At 38.9% G+C, this 14,869-nt stretch overlaps 1 protein-coding gene across 3 annotated transcripts in view; it reads right to left on the bottom strand.

Moving 5' to 3' along the window:
- Window positions 1–14,869, bottom strand: part of MAP2K1 (mitogen-activated protein kinase kinase 1) — a 66,176-nt gene that overhangs the window by 19,063 nt on the left and 32,244 nt on the right. For all 3 annotated transcript variants that reach the window (XM_084640614.1, XM_084640612.1, XM_084640613.1), the window contains 3 exons: window positions 12,544–12,690; window positions 8,762–8,839; window positions 8,112–8,163 (listed from right to left, as the gene is read on the bottom strand). In XM_084640614.1, the coding sequence (XP_084496740.1) occupies window positions 8,112–8,163; window positions 8,762–8,839; window positions 12,544–12,690 (277 nt within the window). The remainder of the gene's footprint in view (window positions 1–8,111; window positions 8,164–8,761; window positions 8,840–12,543; window positions 12,691–14,869) is intronic.

The raw sequence follows: 14,869 nt of genomic DNA, 5'->3' as shown, positions 1-14,869 counted from the left end.
AAAAAACTATTCTTACAAAGTTCTGGCCCAAAACAGCAGAGATTTATCTGTGAAGCCATGTTTTTGTAGAAAGTCACTTGATTGCTGTAATCTTACAATATCAGCATAGTTACCAGGGTTATTTGCTGGAGAGATAATCCATATGTTTCAATCTGAAATGGGACCATTTGGGGACTTTCATTCCACGGTATGAGTTCACATTTTATATCTCACCATTAAGGGAACATAACTTGGTACAATATAGACCACCTACTTTAAATAGGTGATACTGTTTGCTATGTGTGGTAGGATTGTAGGCCTAGTCTGCACTACAGACTTCTGCTGGCATAGCTATGTCGGTCAGAGTTGTGAAGGGGTATGACAGAGCGGTACCAACAAAAGCCCCCAGTGTAGATGAAGATATATTAGCAAAACTGTGCTTTTACCAGTATAGCTTATTTCGCTTGGGGGAATTGGAATAAGCTATACCAGCAAAATTGCTTTTTTGTTGGTAACAAGGTACATCCACACTAGGAGCACTTTGGTGGTATAATATAAACAGTATAGCTAGATAAGCAAAGCACTCCTAGTGTAGACATGGCCTAAGTTTTCCCAAGCACTTTAGTTTGCTTGGGTTCTCCTTTATTTAGTACCCCAGCTCCAGGTCCATATGCAACTAGGAGTTCTTTATTCAAGACAGCGATCAAGGAAGTCTCAGGAAAGGTGATCTGCAATGGGAGTAAAAAAGCTACTTTAACTTTAAAAATCAGCCAAGTGCCTTAGATAGCAGGATAAAGGGGTAGAGGTGGGGCATGAAGTCAGCCTATTTATACAGTATCCCTCTGTGGTCCGTTGAAGTCACATGGCCAATACACTGAGGACTGAACTGGGTCCTCCTGAGCTGCTGCTGGAGCTAAAGAGCCAATGCTCTCTAGCTGTGGCTATCACAAAGACATTTCCTCTGCCAATCGGGCACAGAGAGGAACCTGTATCACACTCACCAGGGAGTTACACTGAGCCATTATAGAAAGTGAGAGTCCGCAAGTTGGAACTTGTGTGGAACTCAGATATGAACATGTGTCAAGATAAGGAAATATACTGACTGCTTCTCCTCCTTTTGATCTTGTAGCTCGTGGTATCACCTTAAAGTACAAAGGATTCATCTTAATATTATTTTAATCACTCTGCTTTGCCTAGCACCCCACAACTCTAAAAGAGTTTCTCTACTGAGAATATGTAGTGTGTGTAAACTGAATATATTCCTGACCCTGTTAACGCACAGTACAACAAAGCTGAATACAAAATGCACTGTTTGCAGATATATAGCTCATTGGCTGTATGGAGCACATGTAAGTGGATAACAGATAAACTGAAGGAATGTAAAGGAGGAACTTCTGTTGGACCATGCACTTTGAAAGAGCAGCCTCTGATGCATCCACGACTGCAAGGGATGACTGCACTTAAACAGAGTCAAAGCTACCGCACCAGAATTTATCTGATTTACAAATTGTAAACTTAAAGCACAGGCCAACCCACCATAAGGAACAGCTGGCCCTAAAGTTCAGCTAAAAATTGTCAGAACCTGACTAAGTGGTGCAAGACCCTTAGCACAAACAGTATCATCAGGTCAAGTTTTGGACGATGCCTTTTACAGGGTCTACCATATATCTGAATGAAGCTAGAGGACTTTTACCAGCTGTTCATTATGGGATTGCTCCCTGTTCTCCGTGATTGGAAAGTGGATAAGTCTGGAAACTAAAGAGAGTGCTAAACTCTGCCCATCGGAGACACCCATCATGGCAGATTATGTAAGCTCTAATCATGCATGTTCTCTGGGCTCCTAGCACTTGGCTCGCCCTTGGTAGGATCTGAATACACAAAGGGCCTCTGCCTTTGCTGGGCTCCTTGAGTTTGGCTTCCCCTTGACAAGCCTCAGATGTTCCACTGGCATTTGTGAGCTTCACTCCCTCTTGGGAGGAAGGTGAAGATGCCCAATTGGGCTCTGCTAGGTTACTCCTTTATTGGGTGTGTATATGGGTAGGACTGGCTGTATCTACCAAAGCCACTCACTCCTGGGGCCAAATGGGCTGTCACTCACAGTAGATTTGGGCAGATCTTCACAATAAGATTTTCCCTTTTCTTCCATACATGCTTTGATAAGCAATGAAATTGTAAGGAATGTTGACATTTAAGGTATTATCAGTGGGCATCTGAGTTAGCACCCATCTAAATGAACGGGCAGGGCTTCACACCTCAGAATTATTTCAGGTTGTGCAAACAGGCAGCTGTCACAGCATCAGTTAGTCTCAAAAACGTGACCCAAGTGTATCCCAGCAACAATGGCTAGACAAAAACTCTTTTTAATTAACAGATTCTTAGATTCCAGAGAACAAGGAAGGAGCGTGAAAGACGTGCCACTACGCCTTAGCCCTGTGTACTAGTTCAATCCAAGCCTTGCCAGTGAGGAGCCAAACATCAGAAAGCAGGGATCACTTCATAAATGACACAATCAGCCCCTTCACATCAACTGAAAGATTGATGCTTCATCTCTAGCACCTGCTAAGCCAGAAAGTCAGAGTCCTCAATGCACTCCCAAAAATCAGTCAAAGCTGTTCAATGGGTCACCAATCAAGACAATGAAACATGCTGGCATTCACTTTAAGATATACATTCGAAAGATCATAAATCTTTAACAGTCAGCTTGACAAAGAAAGCTCCATTGCAGGCCTGATGTCAAAGAAAATACTCCCTTTAACTACAATGGTTTTGGATTAATCCCTCATTCTACTTACAGCATTCACAGGGCTCCCATAGAGAGATGCAATTCTCACCATGTCCGAACTGTGAAACAGTACTTTTTAAAATCAAGTTTTAATTAAAAACTTCTGCTATTGAGTGTGTTATATGGCAGCCACCAGAGGAGTGAAAAGTGACACCCATTTGTGATGGTGATAGAATGGAGGCTCAGTACCAGAGACAGCAAGTGAGATTCCATCCAGCTTTATTAGGGATTTAAAAACAAAAGGACATCTGTAGCTCCTTGATATGTACCAACAAATTCAAACAGCAGACTTCTTATTCAAATTATTTAAAATGTTTTTCACTGCACTTTAACAGTGGTTTGCCATCTCTCATATTGATTTCCACTACTCCACTAACACCAGCATCCCAAGATAATGACTGGCAGCAGGAGGTCCAGAAGTGCTAATATTAGCTAAAATTAATTCTAAAACTAAGTTTCAGAGTTTATAAGTAACAAGAAGCACTTCCCACCATGTGAGTTTTCAGTGTGTTGAGTACAAAAGGCTGGGTACAGAATACAGTATCACCATTAACTGTCCAACAGAAACCCAGGCTTTGTGGTGTCCCAGGTGAAGTATCTCAACACAATCTGTGGCAGAATTTAACTCAGAAAAGAGAGATGCATTTTTACACTGCTGACCATCTTTAAGTAAGAATCTAGTGTCAAACTAAACTAGAAAGGAGGTGGTGGTTGGTGCTCGGTGCTCAGATCCAGATTTTCCTGGAGCTCAGGTTCAGTTAGGTATCATAAAACAACACTATTCTCACCAGATCTCCACCCCCTTGGGCCTAAATCCTATGAGAATGCCTGTTTTTGAGAGATTCTCGATGCAGCTGAACAATTACCAGAAAATAGGCCCCTTCCGGTTTTGGAATGGTAAGGTGGGTTTGGATCTGAGCCCACCAACAACAAATGAAAAGATCCGGATCTGGCCCATGACTACAACAAATAAAGGGACCACCATCATCACTTGCCCCAGGCAACCAGGCACAGACCCCAAACCCCTTTTTAGAGTTGGGGCCCAATACTATGGCTGACAGAGCAGTCGTTGCATAGTGCTGAGCAGCTCTGTGCTCAGCACATACTTGCTGCAGTGCAGTAGAGTTTCCACAGAATGAACAGCCCTGCTCGGCAGAGCCTGTAATAAGCAGCGATGTGAGAAGCATTTCATAGGGGAGAAAGTGAACATATCTAAGGGCAGGGGAAGGGTATGGCCAAACATATCCCTAAACACAATCCAATGGCAACTAGTGAGGCATCCAGCAGCCATTTCATTATTCCGACTCCAATTCAGGACTAAGCCCCTCGTGAATCATAACAGCAACAAGATGGGAGGCATTTGGGTTGGTGTCAGCAGTGCACCCTGTGCAGCATCTTCTGATGCAGATCAGTATACTAATTTCCAAGTACTTTTGTACATTCCTGTTGGATCAAGTCCTTAAACTGTTATACAAGCTAAGAACAAGGATCATTTCATTCCCCCCCATACCACAATCAAGGGGCTAAATGCAGTAGCTGTACCATAGCTTAGAACAATCAACCGAAGAACAAAAAGAGAAGCTGAGATAAGGAGCATGTAGCTGCCCAAACTGAAACAGGAGTAGGACACCAGGCTAAAGCCTTGCCTACGCTTAGAAGTTTTGCTTTTATAACTACACTGGCAAAGCCTTCCAAGTGTAGCTGTAGTTATACTAGCAAAGTGCTCTTGCCACTACCATTTATATTGGTTTGGTGAGTGAAATAAGCTATACTGTCAGAAGGGCTTTTACCAACCTAGCTACGTCATAAAAAAAAATAATCACACCCCTATCTGATGGTAAAACTGAAGTGTAGACCTGCCCTTAATAGTCAGTCTTACCCTTGCAAAATGTGCCATAGGATCTTTAACAACCACATCCATATTTTGGATTTACATCTTATTTGATACCTGGAAAGATACTGAAACCAATTATTAAATAACCAATTTTTAATCACCTAAAGGAGAATAGGGTTATGAGGAATAGCCAGCATAACTTTGTCAAGAATAAATCATGCCAAACCAACCTGATTTCCTTCTTTGAAAGGGTTACTAGTCTAGTGGAGAGGAGCGAAGCAATAAACAGGACATATCTTGATCGTAGTAAGGCTTTTGACACAGTCTCACATAACATTTTCATAATCAAACTAGGGAAATGTGGTCTAGATTAAATTACTATAAGGTGGGTGCACAACTACCTAAATGACCATGCTCAAATAATAGTTATCAATGGTTCACTGTCAAATTGGAAGGGTGAATCTTGTGGAGTCCTGCAGGGGTTAGTCCTGGGTCCGGTACTATTCAATATTTTCCATTAACTACTTGGATAATGCAGTGGAAAGCATATTTATAAAATTTGCAGATGACACCAAGTTGCGAGAGGCTGCAAATATTTTGGAGGACAGGATTAGAATTCAAAATGATCTTGACAAATTGGAGAATTGGTCTGAATTCAACAAGATTAAATTCAATAAAGATAAATGCAAAGTACTTCACTTAGGGAGGAAAAATGACATGCACAACTACAAAATGGGGAATAACTAGCTAGGGGGTGGCACTGCTGAAAAGCATCTGTGGATTATAGTGGATCACAAATTAAACATGAGTCAATACTATGATGCAGTTGTGATGCTAATATCGTTCTAGGGTGTATTAACAGAAGCGTGGTACGTAAGACTCAGGGAGGTGACCCGCTCTATTTGTTACCGGTGCGGCCTGGAGTACTGTGTCCAATTCTGGGCACCACACTTTAGGAAAGATATAGACAAACTGGAGAGAGTCCAGAGCAGAGCAACTAAAGTGGTAAAAGGCTTAGAAAATCTGACCTATGAGGAAACATTAAAAAAAACTGGCCATGTTTAGTCTTGAGAAACGAAGACTGAAAGGGGACCTGATAGCCTTCAAATATATAAAGAACCGTTATAAAGAAGACAGTGATCATCTGATTTCCATCTCCCCTGAAGGTAGGACAAGAAGTAATGGGCTTAATCTGCAGCAAGGGAGATATAGTTTAGATATTAGGAAAAACTTTCTATCAGGGTAATTAAATTCTGGAATAAGCTTCAAGGGAGGTTGTGGAATCCCCATTATTGGAGACTTTTAAGAACAGGTTAGACAAACACATGTCAGGGATGGTCAAGGTTTACTTGGTCCTGCCTCAGTGCAGGCGGCTGGATTTGATGACCTCTCAAGGTCCTTTCCAGGCCTACATTTCTAGGATTTCTACAAAGGATCTAGGGTAAAATTTTCAAAAATGCTTACAAGACTTTGGAGCCTAAATCCCATTGACTTTCAATGAGACTTTGGCTTCTAAGTCATTGATGAAAATAGGACTTGGCTTTTAAGTCATTTTGGTGCTTTTGGTATCTCCATCAGAACAGAGGCCAGCTGGCACTGTTCAGCACAGACTCAAACCGAAGAATGCCACCTACTGAATTACCAACACTACAAAGGTGTTTTTTGGAGGTCTCCCATTCTACTACTAACTAGGCCAAACGATGTCTTTTTACAAGATGTGACGGTATCTCCAACAGAGGTGGTTTGATTTTCCCTTTTATAACCTCAAAAATATACCAATGACAAAAACATGCAAGTCTAAATGTTGCAAACAAATAAAAACAAGAAAATCTCAAAAACAAAACCCCCTCAAACAACCCCTCCTGAAAAACCACCATTACCACCAAACAAAACAGAAAAAAAAAAGCCACACTACTATATAGTTCATTTTATTCTCCTTCTTCCCCACACCCATCATTACAATGTTTAATATTGAAGGATCAAAGTTAGCACTGTCATAAGAGGCTGCAACTCCATTGATGTCAAAGGAGTTATGCCATTGCTGAACTAGGTGTTGAGAGTGTACAAGTGTCACATTTTTTGTCTGCCCTAAAACAGTGGGTCTCTTTTCCAAGAAACCTTGTTAAGCGCTAAACTAGAAACCACATTCCTTTGCAGCTACCATCAGATATCCACATGAAGTCCCTATCACCCCTTTGGCAGAAGCCTATATTCAGCTGTTAGTAAAACCCAAAAGAGAACATGTAATAAATACAGTCTGCTGCATCATGTTTAAAGTGGTTCTTCAATCTGTCACATCTACGTGCGTTCCTATTAATCCTTTCCTGGTTTTGCTAACAACCACATATCAGGTGACTAGTCTGATGAATGGAATATTTTTATAACCAAAAGTCTGTGGAGTCCTAAATGATGCAAGAGACTAGCTGAATGGTCAGTACTAACAGCTATATTGTGTAATCACTGCAATGAGCTGAGGCAACAAAAATGTAGAGCAATCCATCTCTGGTGCGTAATTTACAGTGACATAAGAAAATACAGAATGTTTTATTTCACAAGTGCCATTTCTGATTTAGTAGGACATGCAGCCGATTAAAAAACAGCTGGATTTAAAAGGCTAAGGTAAAAGATGCAGGAAACATTATGGGTGTTTACCCTACGGTAAAGTCCATTCAAAGACCTGGGCAGATTTAGAACTGAACTCCTGCCTCTTTTTTGTGTGATTTAACAATTACCCATGTTGTTAACAACCGTTAAACTAGGTAATAAATATAAAGGGCTGCGCTTCTGATTCGTAGACTTCTATAAATAGCACATGAATGCCTGAGACATCTACTAAAAGCCTGTGACTTTTAATTTAAAGAGGAACCACAGTCTTAATGGTGATAATGGAAATTAACAGAAATTAAAAGCAGCGTGTTGTATTTCTTTGAAACTCTTCAAAGCTTTTAGCTAAGATGGCTAATAGACCTGTTGCTACCAGAAGAAAACCCATTACAATTAGAGAACTATAATGTCATAAATATTGTTTCATAATGTATTTAACAATTTTCTTCATAAAGCAAGAGAGTATATCAAATATGTAATCACACAAACACCAATTCCTACATGTCTCATATTGATTGGCTTGGGCTTATCTGATGGTAAGCTTGAAAGCTCATCTCTTTCACCAACAGAAGTTGGCCCAATACAAGATATTACCTCATCCACTTTGTCTCTCTAATATCCTGGGACCGACACAGCTACACCATCACCACTGCATACGGGATGCGATGGAAGCTGCATGCTAACATTTCAAAGAATGTTCATCACACCTGCAACGTACTGAGGTTGTGAGAGCACCCACCAGCTACAGGGTTAATGGTTGAAAGAGATTTGGAGAAACAATATGTCAGGTGAAAAAAAATTCAAGATGAGACATAAAAGCATGAAAAACAAACAGAAAAAAAATCTCTTGATTTCTACTGATGTTCAATATACAAGGAAAAGAGAAGCCAGGGATGTAATGCATGGTCTTACCTCTATGCATTATCTTATGTTTCTCTCTCAAATATGTGAGACCTTTTATTACCTAGAGAAAAGAAAATTCAACATTTCAAAGCTGTAAAACCAGTAAAAATGAAAACATGAGTTTCGTCCAAGCAAGAATTTCAAAATGTCATCTACAATCAAAAGCACAATACACCATGGCAAGAATTGAAAGAGAAAATAAAGGCAGTCATGTTCAAATTTGCCATAAAAGAGAATAATGTTAACCAAACAACCACCAGAAATGTCATGGACACAACCTACTGCAGTACAGATACTTAAAGGGTAACATTCCAAACATTTTAATAGGCGGTCTTTTCAGACCATTTGAATTATTTTGCTGGTTCTTTTCCCACACAGTGGTAGTAACAGCAGCTGACATCCCTTAGCGGGAAATCAAAGCAAACATACGCAATGGAATGTGTGTGATCCATCCAAATGCCCTTAGTTACAAAGTGGTGACATGTATTTAAAAAAAAAAAAAACCACCACTTTAAAGCCCAGTAATATTTGCCTGTCCCACTTAAATTTTCCTCAATCCCACAAACCAGCTGCTTTTGCCTTCTGGATCTGACACTATCCTAATATAATATGGAGACATCTGGTCCCTGCTTCCCAGAGTAAATTACAAATATACTTACAGCAATGCTAACTTTGCCCAAAATCTGCTCTGGAATTCTTCCAGCTTTTTTCAGTACTTGATCCAAGGACCCACCATCCTAATAATAAGTGTTTGAACATTAAAACATTAATCATATTTATCCAAAACATTTTAAAGCCTACAGTCTGGGAGGAAAAAAATCTTGTAATTTTGAAGGCAGACAATGTGCTGTTTCCCATTGCTCATGATGAAATAAACTATCCTTTTTGCTTTATATTGTAGTGGTGAGTATCAGGGAAAAAAGTGCAGCTGGTCATTAGAAAAGGTTAATCAGTTTTATACTAATCTGATCGAACAACCTGAGACCTGTCAACCACTGAGGTGGCCCCTTGCGTCATTTAATGGTCTTCTGGCCTTGTATAATTCCACGATGCACAGGCTGATTCTCCTTACTAAGGAGGCCTTGCCCATGACCAGCAGTGACAAAGCACTAGGAGTGCAGTAAGATTTCCGCAGCCTACAGTTGTATTTAGATCCATTTTAACTGTTCTTTGCATGTCCATGGGGTGCCACTGTCTCTCTTTTAGATGCTCAGGATTTAGACAGGATGGAAGGTTTATATCTTGTGATCTGTGATGGTCTGAGCTGATCTTTGGGATAAAGGCAAGACCAGACCTCAGAATCATTTTATCTGGATGGGAAATACAGTACTCTAGTTCGATGTAATATACACAATAGACAGGAAGATTGTCCAGTAGCACACAGTGGCTCTAAGCAGGATCAGGACCCCATTGTGCTATGTACAGTGCACAGAGATGGACACCCTCGAAAGCTTATAATCCAAGACAACAAGGAACATAGGGAAGGCATCAACCATATACAGTTTTTTCATACATTGTCTGTATATGTTTTGATTCTGTAATTCTATTTCCCTAACACTCGGAGTAGACAGTATAGCAATTATGAAAGACACCTGAAGACCAACCTCAAAGGTTAACAGGAGTTACTGAAGAACTTTGAGCACTAGGTAGGGAATTATTTAACTATTTATCAGCTCCACTGCACTCAGAAATCTGGGAATATCGACCTCCCTCTTTTGCAACAAATAACACTGAGGTTGTCGATAGCATATTCCCTGGAACCCCACTGATAGCCAGTCCCGTACGAACTCTAGGCAGTATTTATGGTAACGGAGGATGCCAATGTGTCACGCACACCACCAAATGCAGACACAGGGGACAGGCTATGACTCACCAACAGAAAAAAAATTTAAAAAAATTGTTTTTCAGATTTCATCTTGAGTAACTACTCCACTAATTTTACCGGAGTTAAATAAGTTACTAACACATGCACTTACACCCTTTCAAATTCAAGTAACTCTGTTGCTAAGAGCTTCAGAGAAGAAAAGCTGTATAAATGATACTTATTTTTAGCAACCGATTATGATCTAATTCACAGTAGCCTTGTGCAGATTTTCTAGAACAGAGACTACATAACAAAAACAGAACTTCTAAATTTTATTTCTTTAAAACAGAAACAAGATCCAGTTACATGGCTGATGATTTGCAATATTCCAGAGTTCTTGAAATCATATCCGCAGGCATGGGATAATATTTTTCTGCTGCCTTTTACAAAACACAGCAGTGGAAAGTACTCTGTCACTTTTCATACCCCTAAAGAGAACAATATAGTATGCAAGCTACAATGCAAGCTTTTATAATTCAGAGGAGTGCACCCCAACGTTCCCAGGGGAAATATTTTAAAAAGTGCATATGAGCCTATGTTAAATGTCGTACTCACATTCATGTAATCAGATGTGAATTCAGCCAAAAGAAATAAAAGCACCAATAGAAAAAAGTGCAAAAATATATATATGTAAAATACATACATTACATAATATGTAGAAAAAACATGTAGTCCTTTTTTCTCAGAAACTGATTCATCACAGAGAAGGATTCACTCTCCAAGGCAATCAATAGACCTTTGAATCAGGCCCCAGTCCTGCAAGGTGCTGATACCTTCAATTGCTATAAGAAAAGGAGTACTTGTGGCACCTTAGAGACTAATTTTGTTAGTCTCTACGGTGCCACAAGTACTGTTTTTCTTTTTGCGAATACAGACTAACACAGCTTTTACTCTGAAACCTTCAATTGCTATGAAAGTCTAGGAGCTCAGCAGCTTTTAAGAGCAAACCCCGAATATTTTGCTTGTCAAGCACTTGTTGCTAGCTGAAGTTAAGATTCACTTCTGATATTTTCAGCTGGACAATAATTTAAATCCCCCTTAATCTGCATTGATAGGATTTTCTTTGTTTCTGTAAAAATTATTCCTTCTTATTGTTCTTACTCCTACTGACTGATAAGTTTAGCTTCCCTTATCAATTGTCTGCATTTCCTAACTGCTGTATTTGTATTCATTGCTATCAGCTTCTCCATTTGTATGTGTAATACACACTCACACACAGCATGCACTTATTTCACCTCTCCTCTTAACCAAGATGGCTTTTAACTAATAGAAATAATCTTTCATGATTGCAGAATTGTGTTTTTTGGGCATCTATCAAAGCATTTTTACTACAATTACCAATCATCATTCCTGTTTTTATGTTTAAGCATTTCCACGCATTCAGTTTTCCTCAAGATTGGTTTCAACTTTGGGGAATAGGCCTCTTTAAAGCATCAAATATATATATTATTGGATAGCACCATATTCTGTTTGCACATAGTAAAATAAATTAGATTGTGATCACATGCATCTAGGCAACCATACATTTTCCCTAAAGATTTCCTTTAAAGAAGGTCAAGGCAAAATTAATATAACCACATATAATATCCCCAGAAAATAAAATAAACCTTCTTTCTATAAATACCATTTTATTTGAAAGAAAATGTGGTTCTTTGAACAGAAATTGTTCAAAGCCTCCTCTGCCTGATGAGCAAGGGAGGGATTTGATTGACCTTTAATCACAGAAAAATTGCTCTAAACATTGGGCTCCATATGGCTTAGAGAAATGTTGGCAGATGGCTAGAATAATGTGTACTTTTCTATCAAAATGAAAAAAAGTCAAAAAAATAACGTTGGTATGAAACAACCGTTGTTTACGGTGCTTCTGGTCTTGCTAGTTTCCCCTATACTTCCTCTAAGATTTCACAAAGGATGGGCAGGGCAGATATCATTTCAGAGAGAACAGAGGGAATGTATCTACACTAGAAAAATTAAATACCTATATTTACAGAAGCTGCACCAATGATAAGCCACCACTGGCATTACAGTCCAGGTATTTTTAACATTGTGTCAAAAAACCCAGCTCAGAACTCGTTTTCAAGTGGTAAAAAACAGCTGACCCCTTTTTACACCGGTGGTCACAATGATGGCTACTTTTGGTGGAGCTGCACCGATGCTGGTAGTTGCTGCAAAATGAGATTATTTTTCCCCTCACACTCCTCAACAGTAACGCCTCTGATTAATTAAACAGCATGTGGACTGGCTGTAAGAATGGTCGCTATAATGTGGATTCTCAAAGACTAGGGATAAAGGAGAAGAAAATAGGGACTTTTGTAGGACTATGACAGATATGACAGGATCAGTCTCTGGAAAGGGCGTAAAAACATAACCATCTTGTAACCATGCTAAATCCAAAGTCCTCAGATTTTCACGGTAGAGCTGAACTCCAATATTCCACTCCTCATACATGCAGAAAGGGCTCCCATGTTAACAGAAGTTCTATGAATATATTCAGAATATGGTATCTATTGGATTTTATATTCACAGGAGTCTGATACCAAAATTTAGATTAACACACACAGATACACATGTACTTACCATGTGTTCCATGCAAATGCTGATCTCCCCATCACTGTAAAAAGCTCCATAAAAGCCCACTATGTATGGAGAGTTACATTCATGTAGAACTTGTAGCTCACGAATGATCTGGTTTCGAATAGCTGGTTTGATCTCTAAGTGAATTAACTGTAAAATAAATCAAATTGTTATTGTTCCCTCAGTGAGGATTAAAAAAAAATAATACATGACTTGGATGCTACAATATTTATTTTAACCCACTGAAATAATAATACTAAGCACTGTAGGCATACCTGTTACGGGGCGGAGGGAGAGGAGTTCCATATTTGTACCCTTTATAAAAACAACAGTATGTAAATTCCAGTGCTCATGAAAAGATGCTGGATTTACAGCAATGGAGAGTGAAGTTCTAATTATCCTCAGAATAGATACAGTACACATAGAGCAATGAAAGTTCCCCATATGAACCGTACCAACTTGACATGAATAGAAGGCTCTGAAGACAGGGGATAGCTCAGTCTCCATGCCTAGTTAATAGCTTGCTTTTCTGGTGAAACTGACAAAGGATGCAATTTGCAATATGCAACTTTTCTGTGCATGTGTGTGGCCACTAGGGAACAGTCGGTCTATTTCAACTAAAACAAATTTAATATAAATAACACAACCTCAAATAGACCTCAACTGAGATATAAAAAAAGTCTTATTATACAGTGAGTGCACCAAAGGTGTGGATTTTTATTTATTTATTTTTCAAGTGGAGGACATTTCTGACATTCTAGAACTATACAAGTAAGCCCCAACATTGCAGATGAGAGTACTGTGTAAAGACATTTTCTTCCTCAATTTAAAGACAAGCAAAACACAAAAGAAAACAACTATATTAAAACAAAAATGCAAGATAATCTTCCCAACCTGCAGTGGCAGTAAGAAAATTGCTCTTTTGATAAAAATTAAAATTCTAATTATGATAAGTAAAAGATAATCTACTATAATGTTAAAATGCAACATGTTACTCTTTGCTCTATGACAATCACAGTTCTTGAGAGACATTAATTATAGCATAAAAGAATACCTGATGTATACTACTTATATTACCAGGAGTGGGATTTTTCATCTTTTCAAGAAGTTGTTCAGTGGGAACATTTTGTTCCAATGCATTTTTTTTCCTCTTCCATCTATTTACGGTTAATGGATCTATTTCAGTTATTGAGACTATGTATACTGAGAAAAATCCACGAATGAAGTTATATAGTAAAATATGTCACAAGGTCTAATAGCTTTCAAGCAGCTGCAGAAAGACATCTGTCCAGATGTTTGCAAAGCAATGTCCCAAATACATTCAGTGAAGAATGAATTCAGTCACACCTTGGGCATTTAAAAAAAATTCATCAGTATGAATATATATCTAAAGAGAAGCTATAAAATTACACTTTTTAGCTAGACTATGTTTTGCCTAATGCAAAATAAAGGGTTTTTATTTCTCTCATAAAGAGTGCAGATTCTGAGAATACTTGATGGAAAACAAATGGTACTGGGGACATTAAAAAAAAAGCAATTAAGCCAAGATATCACCTATAGGCTATTAAATCAATTAAGTGTCAAATGACACAAACTAGGCTGAAATTCCCTCTAAACGTTTTATAAAATGAGTGAAAAAAAAATCAAGTAAATCAGTTCCGTGCAAGAGACTCTCACTGATCTGCAAGCTTCAGAAGTCTCACCCTGAAAAAGGGCCAACTCGCCTTGATTCCCACAGCTTTGATAGTAGAACATTGTAACGATGTATATTACTGAAGAGAACCGATTGGAAATTGTTTTTTTTCCCCATGGAAAATTTTGATGCAAATGAAAATAATGTCACTTTCTTGAAAATTTTCTGTGGAAATGGTGGACTTTTGAGCCAAAAATTTGAACTAAAAACTTTCAGCTGAAAACTCGGATTTTGAAATTCTGCCATGGTGCCTCACAAGGGTTATAATGTGGGTGCCTCATGCCCCATTCCCTTCTGGGCCAGGGGCTCCATAGCTGGATTACATCTCCTGTGATTTATGATGACCTCCCCTCTTGCTGAGCCAAAGCAGGGCATAATAGATGTTCCTGACCACAGTGCTTCATGAGAGATGTAGTCTGGTCAGGGAACCCAGCACATAGAGAACGGGGAAAAAAGGCATCTGAACTACAGTTCTCATGAGATACCAGAGCAGCATTTCAAAATTAAAGGTTTTTTTTGTTTTCAGTGAAAGTAAAGAAAACCTCCACAAAACGCGGACACTTCTCATGAAAAAATTCACGTACCTGAAATCCAAATTTTCAGATGAAAAAGAGTTTTGATGGAAAGTTTTCAATC

This window comes from Lepidochelys olivacea (genome assembly GCF_965140295.1).
Source record: "Lepidochelys olivacea isolate rLepOli2 genome assembly, chromosome: 10".
NCBI classification, from domain to species: Eukaryota; Metazoa; Chordata; order Testudines; family Cheloniidae; genus Lepidochelys; species Lepidochelys olivacea.
Note: the sequence above shows the minus strand (reverse complement) of the source record. Positions and strands in the feature narration are given on the sequence as shown.